General features: G+C 35.8%; 2 protein-coding genes across 2 annotated transcripts; both read right to left on the bottom strand.

The window, feature by feature from the left end:
* Positions 1-1591: 1591 nt before the first annotated feature.
* Positions 1592-3233, bottom strand: LOC122297733 (uncharacterized acetyltransferase At3g50280-like). The gene has a single exon (XM_043107872.1). The coding sequence runs from the start codon at positions 3040-3042 to the stop codon at positions 1684-1686; it is 1359 nt and encodes a 452-aa protein (XP_042963806.1). The 5' UTR covers positions 3043-3233; the 3' UTR covers positions 1592-1683.
* An 11169-nt stretch (positions 3234-14402) lies between these two features.
* LOC122296036 (polyadenylate-binding protein 2-like) lies at positions 14403-22482 on the bottom strand. Its single transcript, XM_043105421.1, has 9 exons — positions 21819-22482; positions 20342-20460; positions 19297-19953; positions 19125-19202; positions 18966-19055; positions 15952-16089; positions 15324-15500; positions 15026-15229; positions 14403-14905 (listed from the first exon to the last, which is right to left on the bottom strand). Exons 1-9 carry the CDS (start codon positions 22069-22071, stop codon positions 14654-14656), a joined length of 1968 nt encoding a protein of 655 aa, XP_042961355.1. The 5' UTR covers positions 22072-22482; the 3' UTR covers positions 14403-14653.
* Positions 22483-23373: the final 891 nt, after the last annotated feature.

The raw sequence follows: 23373 nt of genomic DNA, 5'->3' as shown, positions 1-23373 counted from the left end.
GTTTTTATTTTATTTTTTTTTTAAAGTGCTACAGCCATAAATAGATTACCAAAAAATAAACTTATCACTACTAGTAATTTTTTATAACTAATTAAAAAATATACCACTAGTAAATTTGTCCAGCGGATACGTTAGATCCATTTTACAATAAAAATAATATTATAATCTAACATATCACACCAAGTTATGTTAGTCTGTGAGTATACTTTTATATATACCATCTTTGTAGCTAAAGCCAGCATTTCTCCTTAAAAAAACATAAATAAATAAAGATTTTTTTAGAACACTTTGGACTGCAAGCTCTCCACGACTACGATGCTAAGGACCATTTTTCTGATCTCGTGACTCTGATATGCCTATTATCGGTTGCAAAGGTTTTCATGATCGAAGTCCCTTATCACTTACATCTGTTAGCAACCCAAAGACTTATCTATCATAGTCTTTTCTCATGTTCAAATCAATGATTTGCTAAATATTACTTCACCAACTTTCTCGATATGGCCTTGTTTGGTTGTTAAACTTAATTGAAATTAACTCAATTCATTTTAATTTTAAACTAAGTCTAACATACAAATACTCAACTCTTAAATTACTAAATTTATCTCAACTCAAAACCTCTTTATACATGGAACTCACAACCTTTTTCAACTCAACACCTCTTTATACATGGGATCCATAATTTTTTTTAACTTTCTATAAATATCTTTAAACTCATATTAATATCTAAACTTATCTTAGATGTGCTCCTCATAACTCACTCCACCAACTCAACTTACTACCATTCATAAAAAATTTAGTACAACTTAGTTCAACATCCAAACGTAACTAATGTGCATCTTGATATCATGTACAGCATTACTGACCCATCTCACGCATTTTAATATTCATATCCACCTCTGATGGTCTCATATATTTGTCTCAAGCTCAATAAGTTCAAAATACATTAGAGAGCGTTGGCATGCAAGAAATGAGTAACTTTCATCATCCAAGCTTGCATGTGATCAAGTACTAGAGGAAAACGTACAAGTTAAGAGAGTTATGAACCTAAATTAAGTACCAGATAAAAGACAGAAATAATGTTTACACGGGCTAAACACGGGGAAATGCAAAAAATAAAATTGCACTGTTAATTGAATAAGAAAAGTGTTAGATATAGTAAAAAGAGATTCCACAAAAATAAGTTTATAAATTGACATGATTTCATACCATTTATTAGATCTTCTTTATAATAAAAGTAAATTTTCGATCTAACATACTACATTAGACTAAGTTAATTTGTAAATTTATTTTTACGAGATGTCTTCATGGTTAAAACATTTCTCATTGAATATCACAATAAACGGTGCCATTTTCTTGCCTTTCATGTGGCTATAAGTAGCTAATAAAAAAAATATATCTAATGAGATATTATTGGTAGTGATATTTGAATAAGCAATGCTGGGCATAAATTTGAAAAGTACAAGTCATGTACAAGCCTCTTGTAAAAGAGTGGATTCTGATTTTGTAAAATAGGCTTAAATTAACTGGCAAGATTTTCAATTTCCTTTGAGATGAAACTGTAGCAATATATATATATATTCAAGTAAGAAGATACAATACTTTGTTTTCATGATTTGCTTTGTTTCCCACTGGATGAATATTGAAGGATCCTCAAAAGGGTTAGTGCTTCGCAAACTAATGCAGCTAATCATGAGACACAGAGACGGCATCCATGAACTCAGAATTCGACTCGAGAGCACTCATTGTCTCTGGAGCAAGGCACACCTCGAAATCTATGCTTCCCCCACCTTCATTATTTCCTGGGTATGATGACACTTTCCCATCAAACTTGTTTCCATTCCCACCTCTTATTGCCACTGCTTTCCCCATTCCAAACTCGGTCCCATACATGTTGAATCTGGATGAACTCCCAATCAGTAAACTGTATCGATCAAAATACTGAGAAAGTTGTGGAACAGTAGGAGACTGCAGCCAGTTTTGAAGCCACACGCGAAGCAGCTTGTCGGTGTGGTTATTCACGGCCTGGTGTAGCTGCCACGCCGCCCACCCAAGATTGCCTTGAAGCAATTCGCCTGCCGTGGCTACGCCGGCCACTATATGAATCGAGTTCCCGAAGTAGTCCTGAGACCAGGGCGGATCCATTCTTGATCTATTGTTAATCATCAGCTTGCAACTTGTTATCTGATCTTGTGGAAGACGGCGTGCACGAGTTATGCACCTCCAGACAAGAGCCGACAAGGACTGGAAGGAAGAGATGTTTTCGGATTTGCACTCAGCGTTGACTTTTGCTTTGAGTTTGGCTATTGATTCTGATGAGAAATGGAAAATTCTCTCTCTGAGTTCTGGGGCTTGATATCTGCTGATGAACTCATCTTGGTGGGTGAAAGGGAGGTTGATGATTGGACCATAACCATCAGGAAACCATCGTTTATGGATTGGAGGCCGTGAAATCGAAATATCATCATCAGCCTGAAATATCTCAGACCAGGTGTTCAAAAAGTGCCAGAAAGAGTTTCCATCAGCAATGGAATGGTTCATGGAACACCCTATAAAGACGCCATCTTTTAGCTCTGTCACTTGAATAGAAAGCAAAGGCAAGGTATGGCCATCAAAGTTGACAGCTGTATCATGGTCAAAAAAAGATTGAACAGTGGATGGCACATCAATGGGTGAAAGAATGTCAGATAGTTTCATATCTACTGCTGCATGGATGAATTTAGCTCCAGGGCTGTTGTTGCAGTCGACGAAAATCAAGCATGAAGGCTGGCTTTCATTCATTTCTGTTACAAGGCGGCCGGAAAGTGGGTAGAAATGGACAAGGGCGAGGGAGAGGGAGCGCTTAAGCCTGTCCAGGACAGTTTTGAGGAAATCTTCTCGGCCATCTGCTGCCGGAGGCTTTCTGAAGAGAAGTCCTCTCTGGATGTAGTGTGCAGAAAGCATGGTGAGATCCCATGGCGCCAGGTACAAGGGCTGCTTCGACTCATCTGAATCATACTTTGGTTTGATAAAGAACTCTGAGATCCGTTGAACTTTGGGTTCCATCTCCTGAGTAGTATGTGCTTTTGAATAACTCCTCTGGTTTATGCAGTTGAAGAAATGCAGATTTCTGGGTAAAAAGCGGTGAACATGACTTGAATACTGCTTCAGAAGCTGGATTGGTAAGAACGATGCTTCATGGCAAACACGTAAAAGCAGTAAGACTTTGCTCGATCGTCTTCTCAAGTCTTATTGCTTAAACTCTCATCGGAGCTGCCATTTATATCCTTTTGGAAGCATTCCATTATCATGTAAACATCACCGCATGTTAATCCTGAAACAAGAGTTTTGTTATGTACGAGTAAAGTTGTATATTAATCTATATATTAATATTAATTTTTTTATATTTAAAATTTAAATTAATATTATTTTTAATAAAATTTATTTTTTAATCAATTAGATTAGATTAATACATATATAAGTACGCATTAATATTTACAACTAATAAAGGTCGAAGTGCCAAATTCCAATAAATCAATATTGAGATCAGGTCAAAAATATTGTGCGCCATCTATGTTTGATTTGAAAAGAAAATCAATATTCTAAACATCTGTACCCGCAAGCTCCGTAACAAAATAAAGCACAAAAACTTTTTTTTAATTAGTGTCTCATAAATAAACGCAACCGCGTTAATGCATGTCACTAATCTTCCGGTATACCATCAAAGAATATTATATATTATTTCATCCAAATATTAAAGTAGTAGAAAAAAACCCATAGTTATGATATAAACACTGTGATGACCCGCTTTTACGTATATTTTCACTGAAGGGTTATTTTTAATTTAATTAATATATTGGTTTATTTATTTTAAATTATTGTATTTTAAATTGATTTTTAATTTATTTGATGTTGTGTTTTATTTCTTTTAATTGTTTTGTGGTTTTTAATCTCTTTTCGGCGTGTTTTCCGGAGTGAGGATTGGACCTCATTTCTTTTCACATCTTTTTCTTTTTTCTCTATTTCCTTTTCCTTTTTTCTCTTTTCTTTTTTTTCTTCTTCTTTCTTTTTTCCTTTTCTTTTTCTTTCTTTTCTCTTTCTTCTTCCTTTCCTTCCGTCCCTAGCGTCTTCTCTCTTTTTCTCATTCCCGTTGCCACCACTTTGACCGGCCAGTTCTCCGCCGTCCGGCCACCGTTTGATGCACCGTCACCACCATTCTCTTCCCCTTCCACCATAGATCATCCCCACCAATTTTCAGAGCCATCGGACTAGCCGTTAGCTTTCGAGAGCCGCCGGAAGTCGCTGCACCTGCTCTGTTTTTGCCCCTGTCGCCGGAATCTTCTTCAGCCCAGACCGCCGCCGTTCGGCCACCGTTTGGCTCGCCGCCGGTCTCGTTCGAACCCCCTCCCTCCGGCGCACCTTCCCACCAAATATCTCCCCCATCCGGCCAGCCATTAGCCACCTAGAGCCATTTCTTTCCACACGGTTTTTGGCTCGATCCGCCGCCGTCGCTCCACCTCCGGCCACCACCTCTTTACCACTTCATCACCGACTCCTTGCTGTCCTAACCCACCCATTTCCGGCCTCCAACGACCACCGGAACAGCTCCTACGAGCTTAATTTCCGATTTGCATTTTCCGGCCATTTCGCCGCCACCCACGGCCAACCACCACTTCCAATAGCTTCACAATCATCCCTAGGCCATTCCCTACCAATCCTAAGCCCTGGTTTGTCCCCGTTCAAAAATGGGTAATTTATTACCCACGGACACAGTGTAAATTACACTGTTACGTTGCTTTTCCTCCGCCGTTTGCAACGCTGCGAGTTTTCTAAAAATACCGTATAGCGCTGTAAGTATTTTCCAAACCCTATTTTCAGATTTTAATATATATTGCTCATTCAATTATTTACTGTTGTTGGTTGTTGATTCCGGACTGAGTCCGAGGAGTTTCTGGGGTCGGATGGATGGAGGACGGAGTTGCCTGTTTATTTGATTTATGATTGTTGGATTATTTTATTATGCATTGTTATGGCATTACATGGTGCATGCACGTGTGTTTGTGGATTTATGTGAAAAGCCTGTGTATTGGCGTAAGTGTATTGCGGGTGCGTGTGTATCACGAGCCCAAGCCGGGATGGGTTATTATCTCGGTGGAGCTCCTCTGGTCACTCGGGAGCGGAATAAACTGAGTGATGTCCCCTGAGTTGTCGAGAGCGATGACGGGAGCGGGGCTAGGGGATGCTTGGCTACGAACGCGCCGGGCGCGGAACCGGGCATCGCCCTACTCACCGACTCCGTGGCCCTTCGCTGGCGAGGGCTAGAGGATGCTTGGCTACGAACGCGCGGGGCGCGGAACTGGGCATCGCTCGTTAGGTGTCACATGCGTGGTGGTACTCTACGGTGTGACACTGGAGCCAGGGTGTGCGGATGACCCCTAGGGGAGGTCATGGTGTATACGGTTAAAATTGGATAATGGTTTGTGAGGCCAAATGGGACTTTTGGCGTGGGCCAGATGGACTTCTGGCGAGATATTGGGCCGGATGGACTTCTGGCGAGATATTGGGCCAAATGGACTTTTGGCGGCCAAATGTGACTTTTGGCGTATTTTTTCGGAAAGGATATGTTTTTGGGCCAAATGGGATTTTTGGCGTGTGTGGAAAAAAAATTATGTTTTATGGGCTTTGTGCATTGGGCATGTTTCATGCATATTGTTTGAGTCCTATGTGTTTTTATCTGGTAGCGTTTGGGTTTACTTACCTGCGGAACCATTTGTGGTTCCGTAGCTTTTGGTGCAGGTGATGAGGATGAGGAGGAGGAGGCTGAGCCCGAGGATGCGGCTCCGCCGGGTTGCTGATGATATGTTTTATATTTGTTTAAAACTGTATTTGAGTTTTTGTAATATTTTATTTACGTATGTTTTAAACAGCTTGTATTACATTAAGAAAAAAATTCTGGTACTTAGTTATATGACTTTCGTTATCCGCTGCGTTTCCTTTTGCACATTTATTGCCTTTGCACACACTTGGCACCCGTCGATGGGATGGTGACCCGGGTTGTCACCATCCGGACGTCTCGATTTCCCCGTGTTCGGGCGTGGGGATTTGGGGGCGTCACAAACACATTATTATATTGAATAATGTTATCATGTCTCTTAGTTTATATCATTCATTTTGTTCCGTTGACATTATGGTATTGTGGTACCATGTGGCTTATTAAAAAATTTTAAAAAATATAGCATTAAGTTAAAAGATTATATCACATCATGTGACGATAAAAAAATAATGTAGAAAATAAAGATAGGTAGTATTCTCATGAATTGAATTGATATTATATAAAGGGTTTTGCTACACAACCTCCCAACACCCCAATATCTCACATTTTTTTTAATTTTTAATATTTTTTTTGAATTTATTCTTTTTAAATTAATTTAATTATTTTATTCATTATTTATATATTAAATATTTAATAAAAGATAAAATAATAAAAATTAAAAAAAAAAAAGTGGGGTGTTGGGGTACTGTTGGGAGGTTGTGTAGATTTTTTCTTATATAAAAGTAGTTCATTATTCATGTAGTCAAGATCTACAGCTCTCTTTTAAAAAGTTTTTGTAACCGGTTGACATAAAATAATGATCAAATGATGCGAATATTATGAAAGAATAAGATAAGCACCCCTCTATATGGTTACAATCTTGGGGGACACAAGGCGGTCAGCTAGATGGTAGAAATGGACAAGGGTGATAATATCGAGAGAACGCTTCAGCCTGTCCAGGAGAGTCTTGATGTACGAAGTCATCTTTGTCATGTGCTGATGGAGGGGCTATTAGGAAATAAATTAAATAATAAAATTTATTTCTTTTTATTAATTTATGTAACATCTCATTTTTAGAGATCCGGAAAGTTAATATCAATTTTAAAAATATATAACATAATTATAAAATTCAGAATATTGCATAAAATATTCATTTATTCACACAATCCAAATATTCACGTTCTTTCATAGAGATTACAAATAATTTATCAATAATATAAATTAAAAACTCCCCAAAAATCCAAAAATATCATTCACTCATCAAATTAACATATCCAAAAATAAATCAATTTACTAACTACGACTCTCTAATAAGCACTTGTACCCTAGGGTACTTATTCAACAACGATCATCACATCTTTCTAAAACTTCTTACTCTTGTTCTCTAGCAGAACTATCAAAATTATCTGAAAAAAAAATTGGAGATAAGGGATGAGTTATTAAAAACTCAATAAACAGAAAACATATACTAGTATGCAAACATGAGCAATTACAGAGTTCAAAATGCAAAAAAAAAAAATATTTTTACTTTCAGAATGCAAAATTAGAACATGTTACCAAAAATATCAGAACAAAAGTTTAAAAAAAATATTCTTATTCAAAGTTCACCTGGCACAGCATAATTGAAAAATCTTATTAGAATATAATTCCATGTTTAACCCCCGTAGTAGGGTTGTGCAAACCCTAACGGCCAATCGAGCAGAAATAGAATGTGAATCTTCTCTATATTAAAAAATTTTAAAAAATATAGCATCAAGTTAAAAGATTATGTCACATCATGTGACGATAAGAAAATTATATATAAAATAAAGATGGGTAATATTCTAGATGAATTGAATTGATATGATATAAGAGACGTTCATTATTGTAGTCAAGATCTACAGCTCTTTTTCAAAAAGTCTTTTTAACCGGTTGATATAAAATAATGATCAAATGATGCGAACATTATAAAAGAATAAGATAAGCACCCCTCTATATTTGTTACAATCTCGGAGGACACAAGGCGGTCAGCTAGAGGGTAGAAATGGACAAGGGTGACAATACTGAGGGAACGCTTTAGCCTGTCCAAGAGAGTCTTGACGTACGAAGTCATCTTTGTCATGTGCTGATGGAGGGGCTATTAAGAAATAAATTAAATAATAAAATTTATTTCTTTTTATCAATTTATGTAACGTCTCGTTTTTAGAGATCCGGAAAGTTTGTATCAATTTTAATAACATATAACATAATTACAAAATTCAGAATACTCCATAAAATATTTATTTATTCACACAACTCAAATATTCACGTTCCTTCATAGAGATTACAAAAAATTTCTCAATAATATAAATTAAAAACTCCCCAAAAGTCCAAAAATATCCTTAACCCATCAAATTAACATATCCAAAAATAAATCAATTTCCTAACTACGACTCTCAAATAAGCACTTGTACCATAGGGTACTTATTCTACTACGATTATCACATCTTTCTAAAACTTCCTACTCTTGTTCTCTAGCAGAGCCATCAAAATTATTTGAAAAAAATATTTGGAGATAAGGGATGAGTTATCAACAACGCAATAAGCAGAGAACATATACTAGCGTGCAAACATGAGCATTTACAGAGTTCAAAATGCCAAAAAAAAAATATTTTTACTTTCAGAATGCAAAATTAGAATGTTACCAAAAATTTCAGAACGAAAGTTTGAAAAAAATATTCTTATTCAAAGTTCACCTAGCACAGCATAACTGAAAAATCATATCGAAACAAAATTTCATGTCTAGCCCCCGTGGTAGGGTTGTGCAAACTCTAACGGCCAACCGAGTAGAAATAGAATGTGAATCTTCTCTTTATTAAAAAATTTTAAAACATATAGCATCAAGTTAAAAGATTATGTCACATCATGTGACAATAAGAAAATTATATATAAAATAAAGATGGATAGTATTCTCGATGAATTGAATTGATATGATATAAGAGACGTTCATTATTGTAGTCAAGATCTATAGCTCTCTTTCAAAAAGTCTTTGTAACCGGTTGAAATAAAATAATGATCCAATGATGCGAACATTATGAAAGAATAAGATAAGCACCCCTCTATATTTGTTACAATCTTGGGGGACACAAGGTGGCCAGCTAGAGGGTAGAAATGGACAAGGGTGACAGTACCGAGGGAACGCTTCAACCTGTCCAGGAGAGTCTCGACGTACGAAGTCATCTTTGTCATGTGCTGATGGAGGAGCTATTAAGAAATAAATTAAGTAATAAAATTTATTTCTTTTTATCAATTTATGTAACGTCTCATTTTTAGAGATCCAGAAAGTTAATATCAATTTTAATAATATATAACATAATTATAAAATTTAGAATATTCCATAAAATATTTATTTATTCACACAACCCAAATATTCACGTTCCTTCACAAAGATTACAAATAATTTCTCAATAATATAAATTAAAAACTCCCCAAAAATCCAAAAACATCCTTAACTCATCAAATTAACATATCCAAAAATAAATCAATTTACCAACTATGACTCTCAAATAAACACTTGTACCCTCGAGTACTTATTCCACTACGAGCATCACATCTTTCTAAAACTTCTGACTCTTGTTCTTCAGTAGAACCATTAAAATTATCTGAAAAAAATATTTGTAGATAAGGGATGAATTATCAATAACTCAATAAGTAGAGAACATATACTAGTGTGCAAACATGAGCATTTACAGAGTTCAAAATGCCAAAAAAAAAAATATTTTTACTTTCAGAATGCAAAATTAGAACATGTTACCAAAAATATCAGAACGAAAGCTTGAAAAAAATATTCTTATTCAAAGTTCACCTAGCACAGCATAACTGAAAAATCATATTAGAACATAATTCCATGTTTAAGCCCCGTGGTAGGGTTATGCAAACCCTAGTGGCCAACCGAGTAGAAACAGAATGTGAATCTTCTCCTCATTAAAAAATTTTAAAAAATATAGCATCAAATTAGAAGATTATGTCACATCATGTGACGATAAGAAAATGATATATAAAATAAAGATGGATAGTATTCTCGATGAATTGAATTGATATGATATAAGAGACGTTCATTATTGTAGTCAAGATCTATAGCGCTCTTTCAAAAAGTTTTTGTAACCGGTTGACATAAAATAATGATCAAATGATGCGAACATTATGAAAGAATAAGATAAGCACCCCTCTATATTTGTTACAATCTTGGGAAACACAAGGTAGCCAGCTAGAGGGTAAAAATGGACAAGGGTGATAATACCAAGGGAACGCTTTAACCTGTCCAGGAGAGTCTTGATGTACGAAGTCATCTTTGTCATGTGCTGATGGAGGGGCTATTAAGAAATAAATTAAATAATAAAATTTATTTCTTTTTATCAATTTATGTAACGTCTCATTTTAAGAGATTCGGAAAGTTAATATCAATTTTAATAATATATAACATAATTATAAAATTCAGAATATTGCATAAAATATTCATTTATTCACACAACCCAAATATTCACGTTCCTTCATAGAGATTACAAATAATTTCTCAATAATATAAATTAAAACTCTCCAAAAATCCAAAAATATCCTTAACTCATCAAATTAACATATTCAAAAATAAATCAATTTACTAACTACGACTATCAAATAGGCACTTGTACCCTCGGGTACTTATTTCACTACGATCATCACATCTTTTTAAAACTTCCTACTCTTGTTCTCCAGTAGAACCTTCAAAATTATCTGAAAAAAATATTTGGAGATAAGGGATGGGTTCTCAACAACTCAATAAGCAGAGAACATATACTAGTATGCAAACATGAGCCTTTACAGAATTCAAAATGCCAAAACAAAATTGTTTTACTTTCAGAATGTAAAATTAGAACATGTTACCAACAATATTAGAATGAAAGTTTGAAAAAAATATTCTTATTCAAAGTTCACCTGGCACAGCATAACTAAAAAATCATATCAGAGCAGAATTCCATATTTAACCTCCATGGTAGGGTTGTGCAAACCCTAGCGGCCAACCGAGCAAAAACAGAATGTGAATCTTCTCCTTATTAAAAAATTTTAAAAAATATAGTATCAAGTTAAAAGATTATGTCACATCATGTGACGATAAGAAATTGATATATAAAATAAAGATGGGTAGTATTCTCGATGAATTGAATTGATATGATATAAGAGACGTTCATTATTGTAGTCAAGATCTACAGCTCTCTTTCAAAAAGTCTTTGTAACCAGTTGACATAAAATAATGACCAAATGATGCGAACATTATGAAAGAATAAGATAAGCACCTCTTTATATTTGTCACAATCTTGGGGGACACGAGGCGGCCAGCTAGAGGGTAGAAATGGACATGGGTGACAATACCGAGGGAACGCTTCAGCCTGTCCAGGAGAGTCTTGACATACGAAGTCATCTTTGTCATGTGCTGATGGAGGGACTATTAAGAAATAAATTAAATAATAAAATTTATTTCTTTTTATCAATTTATGTAACGTCTCATTTTCAGAGATTCGAAAAGTTTGTATCAATTTTAATAATATATAACATAATTATAAAATCCAGAATATTCCATAAAATATTATTTTTTCATACAACCCAAATATTCATGTTCCTTCATAGAGATTAAAAATAATTTCTCAATAATATAAATTAAAAACTCCCCAAAAATCCAAAAATATCCTTAACTCATGAAATGAACATATCCAAAAATAAATCAATTTACTAACTACGACTCTCAAATAAGTACTTGTACCCTCGGGTATTTATTCCATTACGATCATCACATCTTTCTAAAATTTCCTACTCTTGTTCTCCAGCATAACCATCAATATTATCTGAAAAAAATATTTGTAGATAAGGAATGAGTTATCAACAACTCAATAAGCAGAGAACATATACTAGTGTGCAAACATAAACATTTACAGAGTTCAAATGTAAAAAAAAAAATGTTTTTGCTTTCAGAATGCAAAATTAGAACATGTTACCAAAAATATCAGAACGAAAGTTTGAAAAAAAAATTCTTATTCAAAGTTCACTTGGCACAGCATAACTGAAAAATCATATCAAAACAGAATTCCATGTTTAACCCCCGTGGTAGGGTTATGCAAACCCTAGAGGCCAACCGAGCAGAAACAGAATGTGAATCTTCTCCTTATTAAAAAATTTTAAAAAATATAGCATCAAGTTAAAAGATTATGTCACATCATGTGACAATACGAAAATGATATATAAAGTAAAGATGGGTAGTATTCTAGATGAATTGAATTGATATGATATAAGAGACGTTCATTATTGTAGGAAGATCTATAGCTCTCTTTCAAAAAGTCTTTGTAACCGGTTGACATAAAATAATGATCAAATGATGCGAACATTATGAAAGAATAAGATAAGTACCCCTCTATATTTGTTACAATCTTGGGGGATACAAGGTGGCCAACTAGAGGGTAGAAATGGACAAGAGTGACAGTACCGAGGGAACGCTTCAGCCTGTCCAGGAGAGTCTTGATGTACGAAATCATCTTTGTCATGTGCTGATGGAGGAGGCTAGTAAGGCATAAAATAAATAATAATATTTTTTTTTATAAGTTTAAGTTTTTGTGGTAAGTAGTGGTTTCAGATGATATGAAAATAGAAGTCTTAAGTTTGAATCATAACTCTACACTCTATCTTATTTAATTAAATATTATACATATTGAGTCATCCATTGAATGAGAATCTGACCCACACGTGAGGAAGAGTGTTATGATATAAAATAAATAATAAAATCTATCTCTTCTTATCAGGTTAAACTTTTAGAACAAGTGATGATTTTACAAAAGCTTTGTAAAGAGAAGACCTTTCTGAATGTAGTGTGCAGATAGCAAGGCTGAATCCCATGGCATCAAGAATCTTCAACTCTTCCAAAGCATGCTTTGGCTTGATGAAGAACTCCGGAGTTTAGCAGCGGAGCCAGAAATTTCCTTTAGGAGGGACCGACATTTTTACCATATGGCACATTTAGGTAAAATAAAAATAGATTAAAAATAATAAAAACATAACTATATATAAACTTATCTCAAATATATATTTTAGATTTTTGACAATGATTTTTATGGAATAATATTAATTCATTATTATTTTTATAATGAAATATGTAGTATTTATTTTTGTAAATATTATCAAATAATCTGTTAGAATGTTATCTTTCATTCTAGTATATAAGCTAATTTATCAAGTGTTAGATAAAATTTAGATATTTTCATATCACATTAAGCTTATAATGTTATAATTGAGACCTTAATAAATTTTTTCTTACTCAATGAAGTCTAGAGGATAAAACTTCTCATCTATTTTTTTTATATAAATCATTGATTTTAAATTATTTTTATTGTATTTTCATATTAAAAAGTCTAATATTGTTTAACAAAAAATTTTGGTATCTATATTAATAAGTTTATTATTTCTTCTAAATTTAGTTTTAATTTCATTTTGGTGAGGACACATTCCTAAAAATAGATAGTGTATAGAAATTATACAAAATTTTGAGATTACAGGAAGAAAATTGGAAAGGAGCATTCCTAAGTATATTTAAATGTTGAAGATTATAAATTTTTTTTTAAAGTATTTTTTATATTTATAAAAGTATAAATAAAAACTTGGAGATATTTTAAATTTTGAAAAAACTTTTTTTGGGGGGGGATGGCCCCTCCCAAGGTATACCTGGCCCGCCACTGCCGGAGTTTGGATGCTATGTATAGGTTTCTAAATATAGTTGCATGGAGCTAAAGTAATTATTATCTACGATGCCTGCCATCGAAAAGATAGCCTTAAATGCCCCTCTATTCCTTACAAGGGTTACTCCTTACGAGGTTTACTGTCATCACACAGGTTGAGTTGAATGGTAAATAATAATATTTTATAAATTTTATTGAAATAAGTTTAATTTTTTTAATTTGAGATAAATTTAATTTTTTAGATTAAAATATATAAAATAGATTGAAATGAATTTAATTTTTTTTTTATAGGAAGCTGAAAATGTAATGGATCCTATTATTGAATGGTTTGAGATGAGTTAAATTAGTTCAATAACCAAATACAAATGTTCAGCAAGACACAAATGTTCAGCAAGATTTATGTAAGTGTTCGTTTAATTCGTCACCAGGTCACTTCTGCAATAATCTACGATCTTTGTTTTATCTGCCTCGCTTATTGAGAACCAGGCCATGAGTCCTAGGCTTTGGGGTCTCCCAACCTTGTCCCCGGAAGGTGGAGGGGGTTGGGGGAAGATTCCTCCGTGAAAAGGCCCCCTTACAGTGGGTGCTTTTGGATGCAACTCCTTTTTAGAGAGCATTTCGCGATGAGGTTCCTCCTCGGCGAGCACTTTTGGATGAAGTCTATCCTTAAGAGAGCACTTCTTACCGAGATCCGTCCCACGCGAGTACCTTAAGGCAAGGTTCCTTTTAACAAGCACTTTACGTGGATCTTTCGCTGGGCTGCCCATTAATCCCCGACGCCCTCCTAACTTTGGGCTCAAGAGGCCGGCTTGGTCCTATTTGGTCTATTTTCCCTCCAACAGATAGAAACATGCGTTAACTTTTTGAATTTGCAGAGCCCTAACCAGGGAGGAAATCATCAATGAGACGGTAACAATAGCTTAAAGTCAAAATCATTCAAATTTTGTTTCCAAAACACAACTGATGTAGGAAGATAAGAATCCTACACAATATAGAAATGCGAAGCATAGCCAAACTCCCAAACTTTAAAATCTAAATAGAAGTAATAATGCCAGGAACAGAATCCAGGTGCCCCCTATTAAAAAAAAAATGAAGTCAATTCAAATGTGGCTGAAAACACATCAAATGTGCCGCCCCCTTCCAATCGACCAGCTCAAGAGACAAGATTGTCATTCAGAGACAATCCAGCTAGCTGATCAGCAGGACTGTTGGCCTGCTGCTGTGCAACATTTGCAACATTCCTCAGGACGTCCATGGCCTCCGCTACTTTTGCCTTCAAAGCCTCTGGCGACTCCAGCAGATGCAGGACCTCAGTCTGGTCCATTTCCAGGAGCATACCGGTAACCTTGGCTGATGACTCATGCTCCAGCTGATCCACTAGAGGGTATAATGCTTCACCCAGCATCTGCCCACCCATGAGAGAGAGAGAGCAGTTAAATTCAAAACCTCAAGAGTAAAGAATCATACCGCTGCCAACAGATGTACTGCAAACTAAAAATAAAAAAGAACTAAGGTCAGGACCCACCGTCCTCTGTTGTTCAGGCGTAGCATTTGCAAGAGCCGTAGCTAAAGCCTGAATGGGCATAGGCTGTCCTAGCACTGCATCTCGCATTGGTCCACCACCAATGTCATAAGGAACTGAGAGCATGCCTCCAGCTACACCAGACATTGGAACATCTGGCATGTTTCGACCAGGTGGATAACGATAGACACGTCCCCTAGGAAGCATCTGGGCAACAAAACAGAACCACTTTCATCGAGGCATGTGCAGGAACCAGAACATAAATGAAAACCACCATAAGGAAATTCGAATTTCAACCAACCTGCTGCTGCATCAGTGGCACAGGCTGCTGCGTATGCTGCACAGGACCAGCTCCACGCCGGCCTCCTGGGCGCTGGCCCTGCTGACCCTGTTGGACCAGTGGAACATAGAAATTTGGCATTGGAGCCCCTCCAGGCCTCATTCCAGGAAGTAGTTGCTGCTGGTAACCAAATCCAGCCTGTGAAATATTTTTGCCAATCTTAATGAAGTTTTTGTTACAAGAAAAATGAAATTTTATTGCCAAAAGAATCATTATCACCACTCAGAATAGCTGATGAAACACAATCAATAAACAGATACCGATATAAATATTACTGCAACTAATAGAACAGTCGTAATATATTTACATTTGACTTCCAGAAAGAAAAATTATGCTCCAGAGATAAATCCCTTAAATAATGTCAAGTGGACTAAATTAACAACAAACACTGAGAGAGAGGAATATCAAACAATACTAAAATTTTAACTTTTATATCAACCAAATAGTTCTAACAAGTGACAAATGATCAATCAATTATGAAGAAATGGTTACCGTCATTTTGGATAAGTAAACAACATATACAACAATCAAAACGAAACCTAGTTGAACTAATAAATAAAATATGCAACAGATAATGAAGTGTACTTACTTGTGGAGGAATTATAGCCGGGGGTGCTTGCCCGTACAAAAACTGTTGACCAAGACCTGGAGCGCCAGGAGGGAAAATTGGCATACGTGGAGCAACAGATGGTGCCATTGCAACAGGCCTCATCTGTGAAAATTGTGCCTGCATGAATGAAATTAAACAAATTCATTTAACACAACAAGGGAAGGGGGAGAGATGCATAGAAGTTCATTGGGAACCACAAGTCTTTTAGTAAAAAGACTAGAGCACAGAAGGTACATGAAACATTTATTAGCATTAATGTCTATGGTCTTTCTTTTCTTACATATTTTTAATTGTGATCATAATCAGCTTACCAACTCGTTGGGTCCAATCATACCTTAACTACTACCAATCTTTAGGTTCAAACCTCAATTGACATGGAATCCTTATATCCTCATGTTTCATAAATGATACATTCTAATAAATTCCATCAAATCTTGAGTTTTGGCTCATATCTCTATCCAAAATTACTTAATATTATAATAAACACGAATTCTCTTTTTCATAATAATTTCCAAAGACATTCTATGATCAACAAAGAAATCTCTCCACAAAATCCTTTCCTATGATCAAAATATATATTTAATCTCTTTTTCAACCATGTAAATCCAAAGCTTATCTTGTTCAACCCTAGCTTGTATCCTTTCTTCCTGAGACCTCAAAATCTTATATTTGTATCGAGAAATTGTCATAATCAAAGCCTACTTGCAATCATAATCTATTTGCAACCTTTAATGCATATAGACTTGGCCTCTTATAACAAAAAAATTGTCGTTGATCTCTCTGGTTTTTTTTTTTTTGGATAAATAAATCTTCAGTAAGGTAAAACCTAACGTATGATTGATCAAGCCTAGTTACTTTCTTTACTCCATGACTTTAATTTTGTGTTGTCATTACCTAACCAGGCATACTAGCACCAAAGACTATAACTCACATTAAAGTTCTATTTTATGGCCTATGGTACATTTCCTCAAAGAGTATATTCAATACTTATTTATCAAAATATACTTCTTGCAATACAACCCAATAGACTTATTCATAAATTTTGTCAACTTGATACAATTTGGAACAACCTCCTAAGGAAAGCTCGAGTTACATCTGAGTTCAATAGTCCAAAAGGACTATTCAATGTGACAATTCGAAATCCTTAGAATCATCACATAAGAATTTCTGCTATCTAGACAATGTGGGCTCCGTTCACCATCTTCCTCCCGCAGTATTACAAAGGCCCTCGCCTCTTGCTCTTATTTCCTTTTTGTATAAATAAATTTTAACGTAACTTACCAGGGGGAAGAGAGAGAATTTTATTAAAACAAGCGCAACTTATAAGCCTAAAAGATGAGACTATAGCCCTTATAAGCACCCTCTACTAGCACTTGTAACACACATCCCACATTATGAATATGAATAACCAGCATAGTAAAGGTATTTATGCATGCTAAGTACCATATCAGTCACTCACTAGGTGAAATTGAGCTATGGTGATTTTAAGGAAGATTCACAGATGATATTAATCCTTCACAAAAAGAAATATTCATGAAATGCCAGATTTAAAGAAAAATACTGTTTAAAATTAATACAGCTCATATCCACAGAAAATCTTGCTGCATACACAATAAATTTTCCAAAGGCAAGATGCAAATAATTAGAGGTTGTCATCAAACTTCGTTTTGGTATGAGAAAATGCTTTTTTTTTTTTTTCTTTTTTTAAGTGGTATAAGAAAATGCTTACCAACTACACAATTACAATTAGCATTGATTAAAAAAATGCATCCCATTAGCAACATGCATATATGTATGACACTTTGGATAAAATTAAAACATATTAGTGGGGGAAGTTTTGGAGATATTGGGGGGGGGGGGGGGGGGGGGGGGGGACAAATTCTTTGGAACAATGATTTTAGTGGGGCGGCACATGATTGGGAAATAATTAGTTTCGCAGACTTCTACGGCCTCTTATACTCTATAAGACCAAACCGGCAGCAAAAGGATAATATGTGGTGGACTCTAACAGGCAAAGGTACTTTTTATAAGGCCAAGAGTCCAATACCCAGTTTCCTTGGAGAAAGATATGGAGAGACAAGGCACCTCCCAAAGCTTCTTTGTATGGACTGCCTCCTTGGGTAAGATACTCCCCACTAATAACTTGAGGAAAGGAGGATTATTATTGCCGACTGGTGTTGCATGTGTGAGGATGGGGAGAATCAGCCGAGCATATCCTCTTGCATTGTGATACAGCAAGGATTCTTTGGAATGAGGTATTCACTCGATTGGATATGGCCTGGGTTATGCCGAAGACTGTGGAGGCAGCTTTGGCTATTTGGTCAAACCTAAGAGGTAGGCAACCAATTAAAGCAATTTGGAAGATGATAATTCTATGCATTAAGTGGTGCTTGTGGCAGGAGCATAATGAGCGGACATTCGAAGACCAGGAACAATCGTTGGAGGAGCTTAAAGTTTTATTTTTTAGAACTCTTTGTAGTTGGGCTGTTGCTGTGGATTTTAATGGCATGGCCCTTCATGATTTTCTTGCCTCTAATGTGCCTACCTAGTTAGGGCATCAAAGTTGTGTACTGGCTTTACCATTCTTTAATCAATATAATTTATTTATTTATCAAAAAATAAAAAATAAAACATATCAGTTCTGTATTCTGAAAACAAGAGTTTTGTATCAGTTCAATATACATATATATATATATATATTATATTATAGTGTTAAAACCAAACTAGTCCAAAATTTTCAATATAAAATCTAATCCTACTACAATCACTGATTATTATGATCCCAATTTGACTTTTAAAACATCACAGCAGAGACAGCAGCTTCTATTCTAAACCATTATAATCTTTTACACGAGGAAAAATTAATTCTCCCTACATTACATACATATTTGTTGAGAATTTGACTCCTAAATTAATGTAAATAACAATGCAGCAGAAAAAACTATTCATCGCAGAAAATCACAGGAAACATCCAAGTATGCTCCTCAACATACCTGTAACCTTGCCCTTCTCTCTTCTTTCCGCTGTGCAACCGCAACATAGAGAGGTTTGCTGACAACCATTTTACCATTCATTGCATCAAGCTGAAAGTAAACAATAACATGTCAGTTTCAGGCTGCCTATTCACGACCAACATCAAGAAGTAGACTTACAGCTCGAGAAGCTTCTTCAGAAGTTGAGAAAGCAACAAATCCAGAACCTCTACTAACCCCACTGGGATCACGCATAACCTGCAAAGGGCAAGCAACTTTTTAATGCCATGATAATAGAAGTCCAGGAATCAGAGTTTCGGGTTTTCAACACACAAGGAGGCTACTTACGAACCTTGCATGAAGTGATTGTACCAAACTCAGCGAACAATTCCTTCAGATTTTCATCACTAATACTATCATCTAAATTCTTAACATACAAATTCAACCCTTGATATTTGTCAACTGCTTCCTTCATACTCTGCTCAAATCTTCCTTTCAGTTCAAGTTCTCTTTCAGATTTTTTCTGGGCTTTCCCAACATACCATTCCTTGTCATCCACCACCTTTCCATTCAGTGCCTCAACTGCTGTGGCAGCATCATCTACATTTTCATAATTGACAAAACCAAAACCCTTTGATTTTCCATCTGCATCCCTCATCACCACAGCACTGGTAATTTTTCCATATTCACCAAAAATTTTCTTAAAGTCTTCATCAGTTGTTGCTTCTGATAGATTTTTCACATACACATTATTAAATTTTGTCTTACTCAATGAACTCTCTCTTTCCTGCCTACGAAGAAAGTGTGCGACGAACACTTGTTTGTCATTTAATAGCATTCCATTTAACTTGTCTATTGCATCCTGTGCAGACTCTTCATTTTCAAATTGAACAAAACCATAGCCTTTAGACTGGCCATTGGCATCAGTAGCTATCTTGCTTGATAGAATATTCCCAAAAACAGAAAATGTATCCTGCAATGCTTTGTGGTCAATTGCCTTGTCTAGATTCTGCACTCCAAGAAAGAAAGATACAGTTAACGATAAAATACAGTCAATGAATGATTTGCAAAGCAGAAAAGAGGGAAATGCAGCAGAAGTAACAAAACCACTATCATCAATCCACATGACTACACTGTCTGTTTGAGAGAGAGAAGCTATAACAATCCAACCCCGAGATGAAGTATTATGCCAAACCAATTAGAGTGCAGGATACTTAAGACCAAACAACCTACAAACTCCTTAACAGACTTGCACACAAAATATCCACCTTCCTTGGAACAAATCCCAACAGCAAAACAGTAAACAATACATTCTACAAATATGCCTACACTTACAGAAATATAGCAGAAACAGGGTGGATGGGGAGGGCACATAAAGATCAGCTCAATACTAATACCTTGATGAATATATTCGCAGTTCCACTCTTGCGAATGCTAGGGTCTCGATGAGAATACATGATTCTGATGGGCTTATTGTTCAATGGAGTGAAGTTCAGTAAATTGATTGCCCTTGCCGCTGCAGGTGAATAAGCAATTATTGAGAAATACAATGTCAAGTGTGGATGTACCAGATGAAATCGATACATTATAATTTCACACCAAAGAAAAGCTCAAGAATAACATTCTTTTATAATTAGAATAGCTCGAGAATAACTGCTAGAAAAAATGACGACATAACCACGAAGTACACCTTTGTACACACAGCCAAACCAAATTATCGCATGAACCATGATATAAAAAATATTTTTTTAATTCAAACCGGTTGTCCATAAAGGCATAAATAGCATCTCGACTAATCCCAGGAAAACATTTAAAAATTTAAATAAAACCATATGAAATTGTCGCGATGATTGCAACTTGTAAGGCTACAAGTAATTACACGCTAATGACTACCGTATGCTTGCACCATTATGTTCTGCATATAATGCTATTTGCTATGACCTCTTCTAGGGAGTCAGAAGAGGCAAGAAAGGGGGTTGCAGTCGGGAAAGGGATGACAGGATTTCAAAATGGCTCTGTTGAACTTAAGGGGATGAAGTGAAGTGGGAAGTGGAACTCAAATGTAGTGTAGAGAAGGGAAGAAATGCACCATTTGGCATGAGAACAAATGGAAGGAAGGCAACACACTGTTTTGGGCCAGAAGGAAGCTCACCGTTTTACTAGAAGCTGCTCGTGAAGTGCACTGTTTTGCACCTGAAGAACTTTCCCAATTTATTACTTGTATTTTTATCTTCCAGTTGTTAGCTACTTTACTATCCACGTGTTAGTCGGTTATTGGTTTAGTTTGTTACTCTGCTAGGGAATCTGGGGGACGTGAGCAGAGGGAATGGTCATTCTGGAAAATTGTAAGCGTTTGAATATTGTTCTTTTGGCAGGTCTGGGTTCCTCGAATACCCAGTTTATCTGTAGCAATCTTTGAATGAATGACGTTATTTCCATTTTCATTTCATAGATCTGCTCTTACCATTTTCATTACTGTATTACAAGCTCTATTTACAAAAGGGAATCATAACACTATTCCAAGAAAGAAAAAGAAAAAAACAATAATATTTTGAGGGTTTGATAAAACATTAACCGATCTGATAGTATATCAAAATCACATGGCCCTCGAACTAAATCTTCATCTAGACTATGAAACGAAAAAGAACTGCATGTAAAACGCAACCTTTGCCAGAAATTTAAAATCTCAACGAAGCATTTCCTTCAATAACAAGCACACATTTTGCAATCATATAGGATAACTACATGCTAACAAAATAGCTCCAACTCGTGAAATAATAGCACATAACAGTCAACCAGCAACTACGTCAATTAAAGCAAAAAATCACTAGATATGGTAATAGCAAGAGTTTAAGAGCCGAATCAAAGACTGACCATCCTGAGGATTGCTATAGTTGACGTAACCGTAACCGAGAGATCGCCGGGTGCTCATGTCCCTGCAGACCCTCACCGAAACGACTTGACCGACCTGGCCGAAAAGATCGTAGAGCTGCGAGTCCGTGACGTTGTAGTCAAGATCTCCAACGTACAGCGACGTCGGCACAAACTGGTTTGTACCGGCGCCAGAGAGGACACCGTTCGGACCCGAAACCGGAGTCTGATGCTGAACCTGAATCTGCGCCGCCATTTCACCAACACTTTGTACCCTTCTTCCTTTCTACTTTCTTTTTTTGTCTAACTTTTTTTTTCCCTCTCCTCTTGCTCTTCCAACCTAACCCTAGAGAGAAAAACAGCCACAACTCAGGGACCAGACTGAAGTTTTAAGAAACCTAAGGAACAGAGATCCAACTGGAGATAGACGAGAACTTGAGGAATTCTTTTAGGGGTTTTTCTATGGATGATAGAGAAGGATAGAAAATGGTAAAACCGGGATAAATCGACCAGAGATCCAAAAGTAGACTCGCCGGAGACGACGAAGAGAGGAAGCCGAAAATCTTTAGTGGATAATTTTTTCTGAGGTTTTTTTCTTTTTTTTTTTTTCGTTTTTTTTTTTTCGTGGGGGAGGGCAGAACGAACTGCACTGCACATCACCAGGTCGATGCTGTGCCGTTTATACAATGAGGTAGGCGGAAACCCTAAGTTTGTTAAGCAGATGGAACGTGGACCGTCAGATGGTATGGTTTTTGTCGTTAGCCCCACCTGGCAGTTTTGTTCTTGACGGGTGAAGGATAAATCCGGGTGACGAAGGAATGAGCGAGTGAGAGGGACCACGTGTGTACGCGTGGCGGCTTATCCACTAGCCACGATTTCGAAGGTTTTTCTTTTTTCTTCAACCAAGCTTAATTGTTGCTTAGAGGGAAAAAAATCTAGGATTAAATATGTAATCTAACTTCTAGATTTTGCCTAAATCTTAAAAGTTTAAATCAGAAAATATATATTGAAGATTGATATAATAATATTTATTAATTTATTTATATGTAAGTTGTAACACTCGTTTTTCTAAGGTCAGGATGTCACGTTCTTAAATGCTTATAGTTAAGCAAAAGATTTTATAATTTTTTAAATCAAACTGAATAAATAATCGAAGCCTGGAATTAAATCAAATGCTTCATCTAAACCTGACCTGTAGGACTGTTCATCCGGGTTCCGGGTCCGCAACCCGGATTCTAAATTCGGGCCGGAACCCAACCCGGATGAATCCGGGTCATACTTGGGCCGAAACCCGGATGAATCCGGGTTTTTAAAAACCCGGATTCCGGGTTCCGGGTTTGAACCCGCTTTTTTTTTTTTTTTTAAACGAGTCTGTATGTTATTATTTATTTTCCAGGAAAATATGTTTATAAAAAATCCCATATTTTATTACAACTTTTTCAAGAAATAATGTTGAAAAGCCAAAAAAAATTATTATATAAAACTCTATATATATATCATTGTCCATAATGATAAAATATCCAAATGAAAAATTAGATTTATGTTAAGAATAGCTAAG

The sequence above is a fragment of the Carya illinoinensis genome, chromosome 15 (assembly GCF_018687715.1).
Source record: "Carya illinoinensis cultivar Pawnee chromosome 15, C.illinoinensisPawnee_v1, whole genome shotgun sequence".
In the NCBI taxonomy this organism is placed as follows: Eukaryota; Viridiplantae; Streptophyta; class Magnoliopsida; order Fagales; family Juglandaceae; genus Carya; species Carya illinoinensis.
This window is presented reverse-complemented; position numbering and strand designations above follow the sequence as displayed.

Excerpts from the sequence above, each read along its gene's own strand:
- LOC122297733 (XM_043107872.1), bottom strand. The coding sequence starts at position 3,042 with ATGGAACCCAAAGTTCAACGGATCTCAGAGTTCTTTATCAAACCAAAG.
- LOC122296036 (XM_043105421.1), bottom strand. The coding sequence starts at position 22,071 with ATGGCGGCGCAGATTCAGGTTCAGCATCAGACTCCGGTTTCGGGTCCG. Across the intron at positions 19,954-20,341 it reads CTGCGAATATATTCATCAAG|AATCTAGACAAGGCAATTGA; the intron begins GTATTAGTATTG and ends CTTGGAGTGCAG. Across the intron at positions 16,090-18,965 it reads AGAGAAGGGCAAGGTTACAG|GCACAATTTTCACAGATGAG; the intron begins GTATGTTGAGGA and ends TCATTCATGCAG.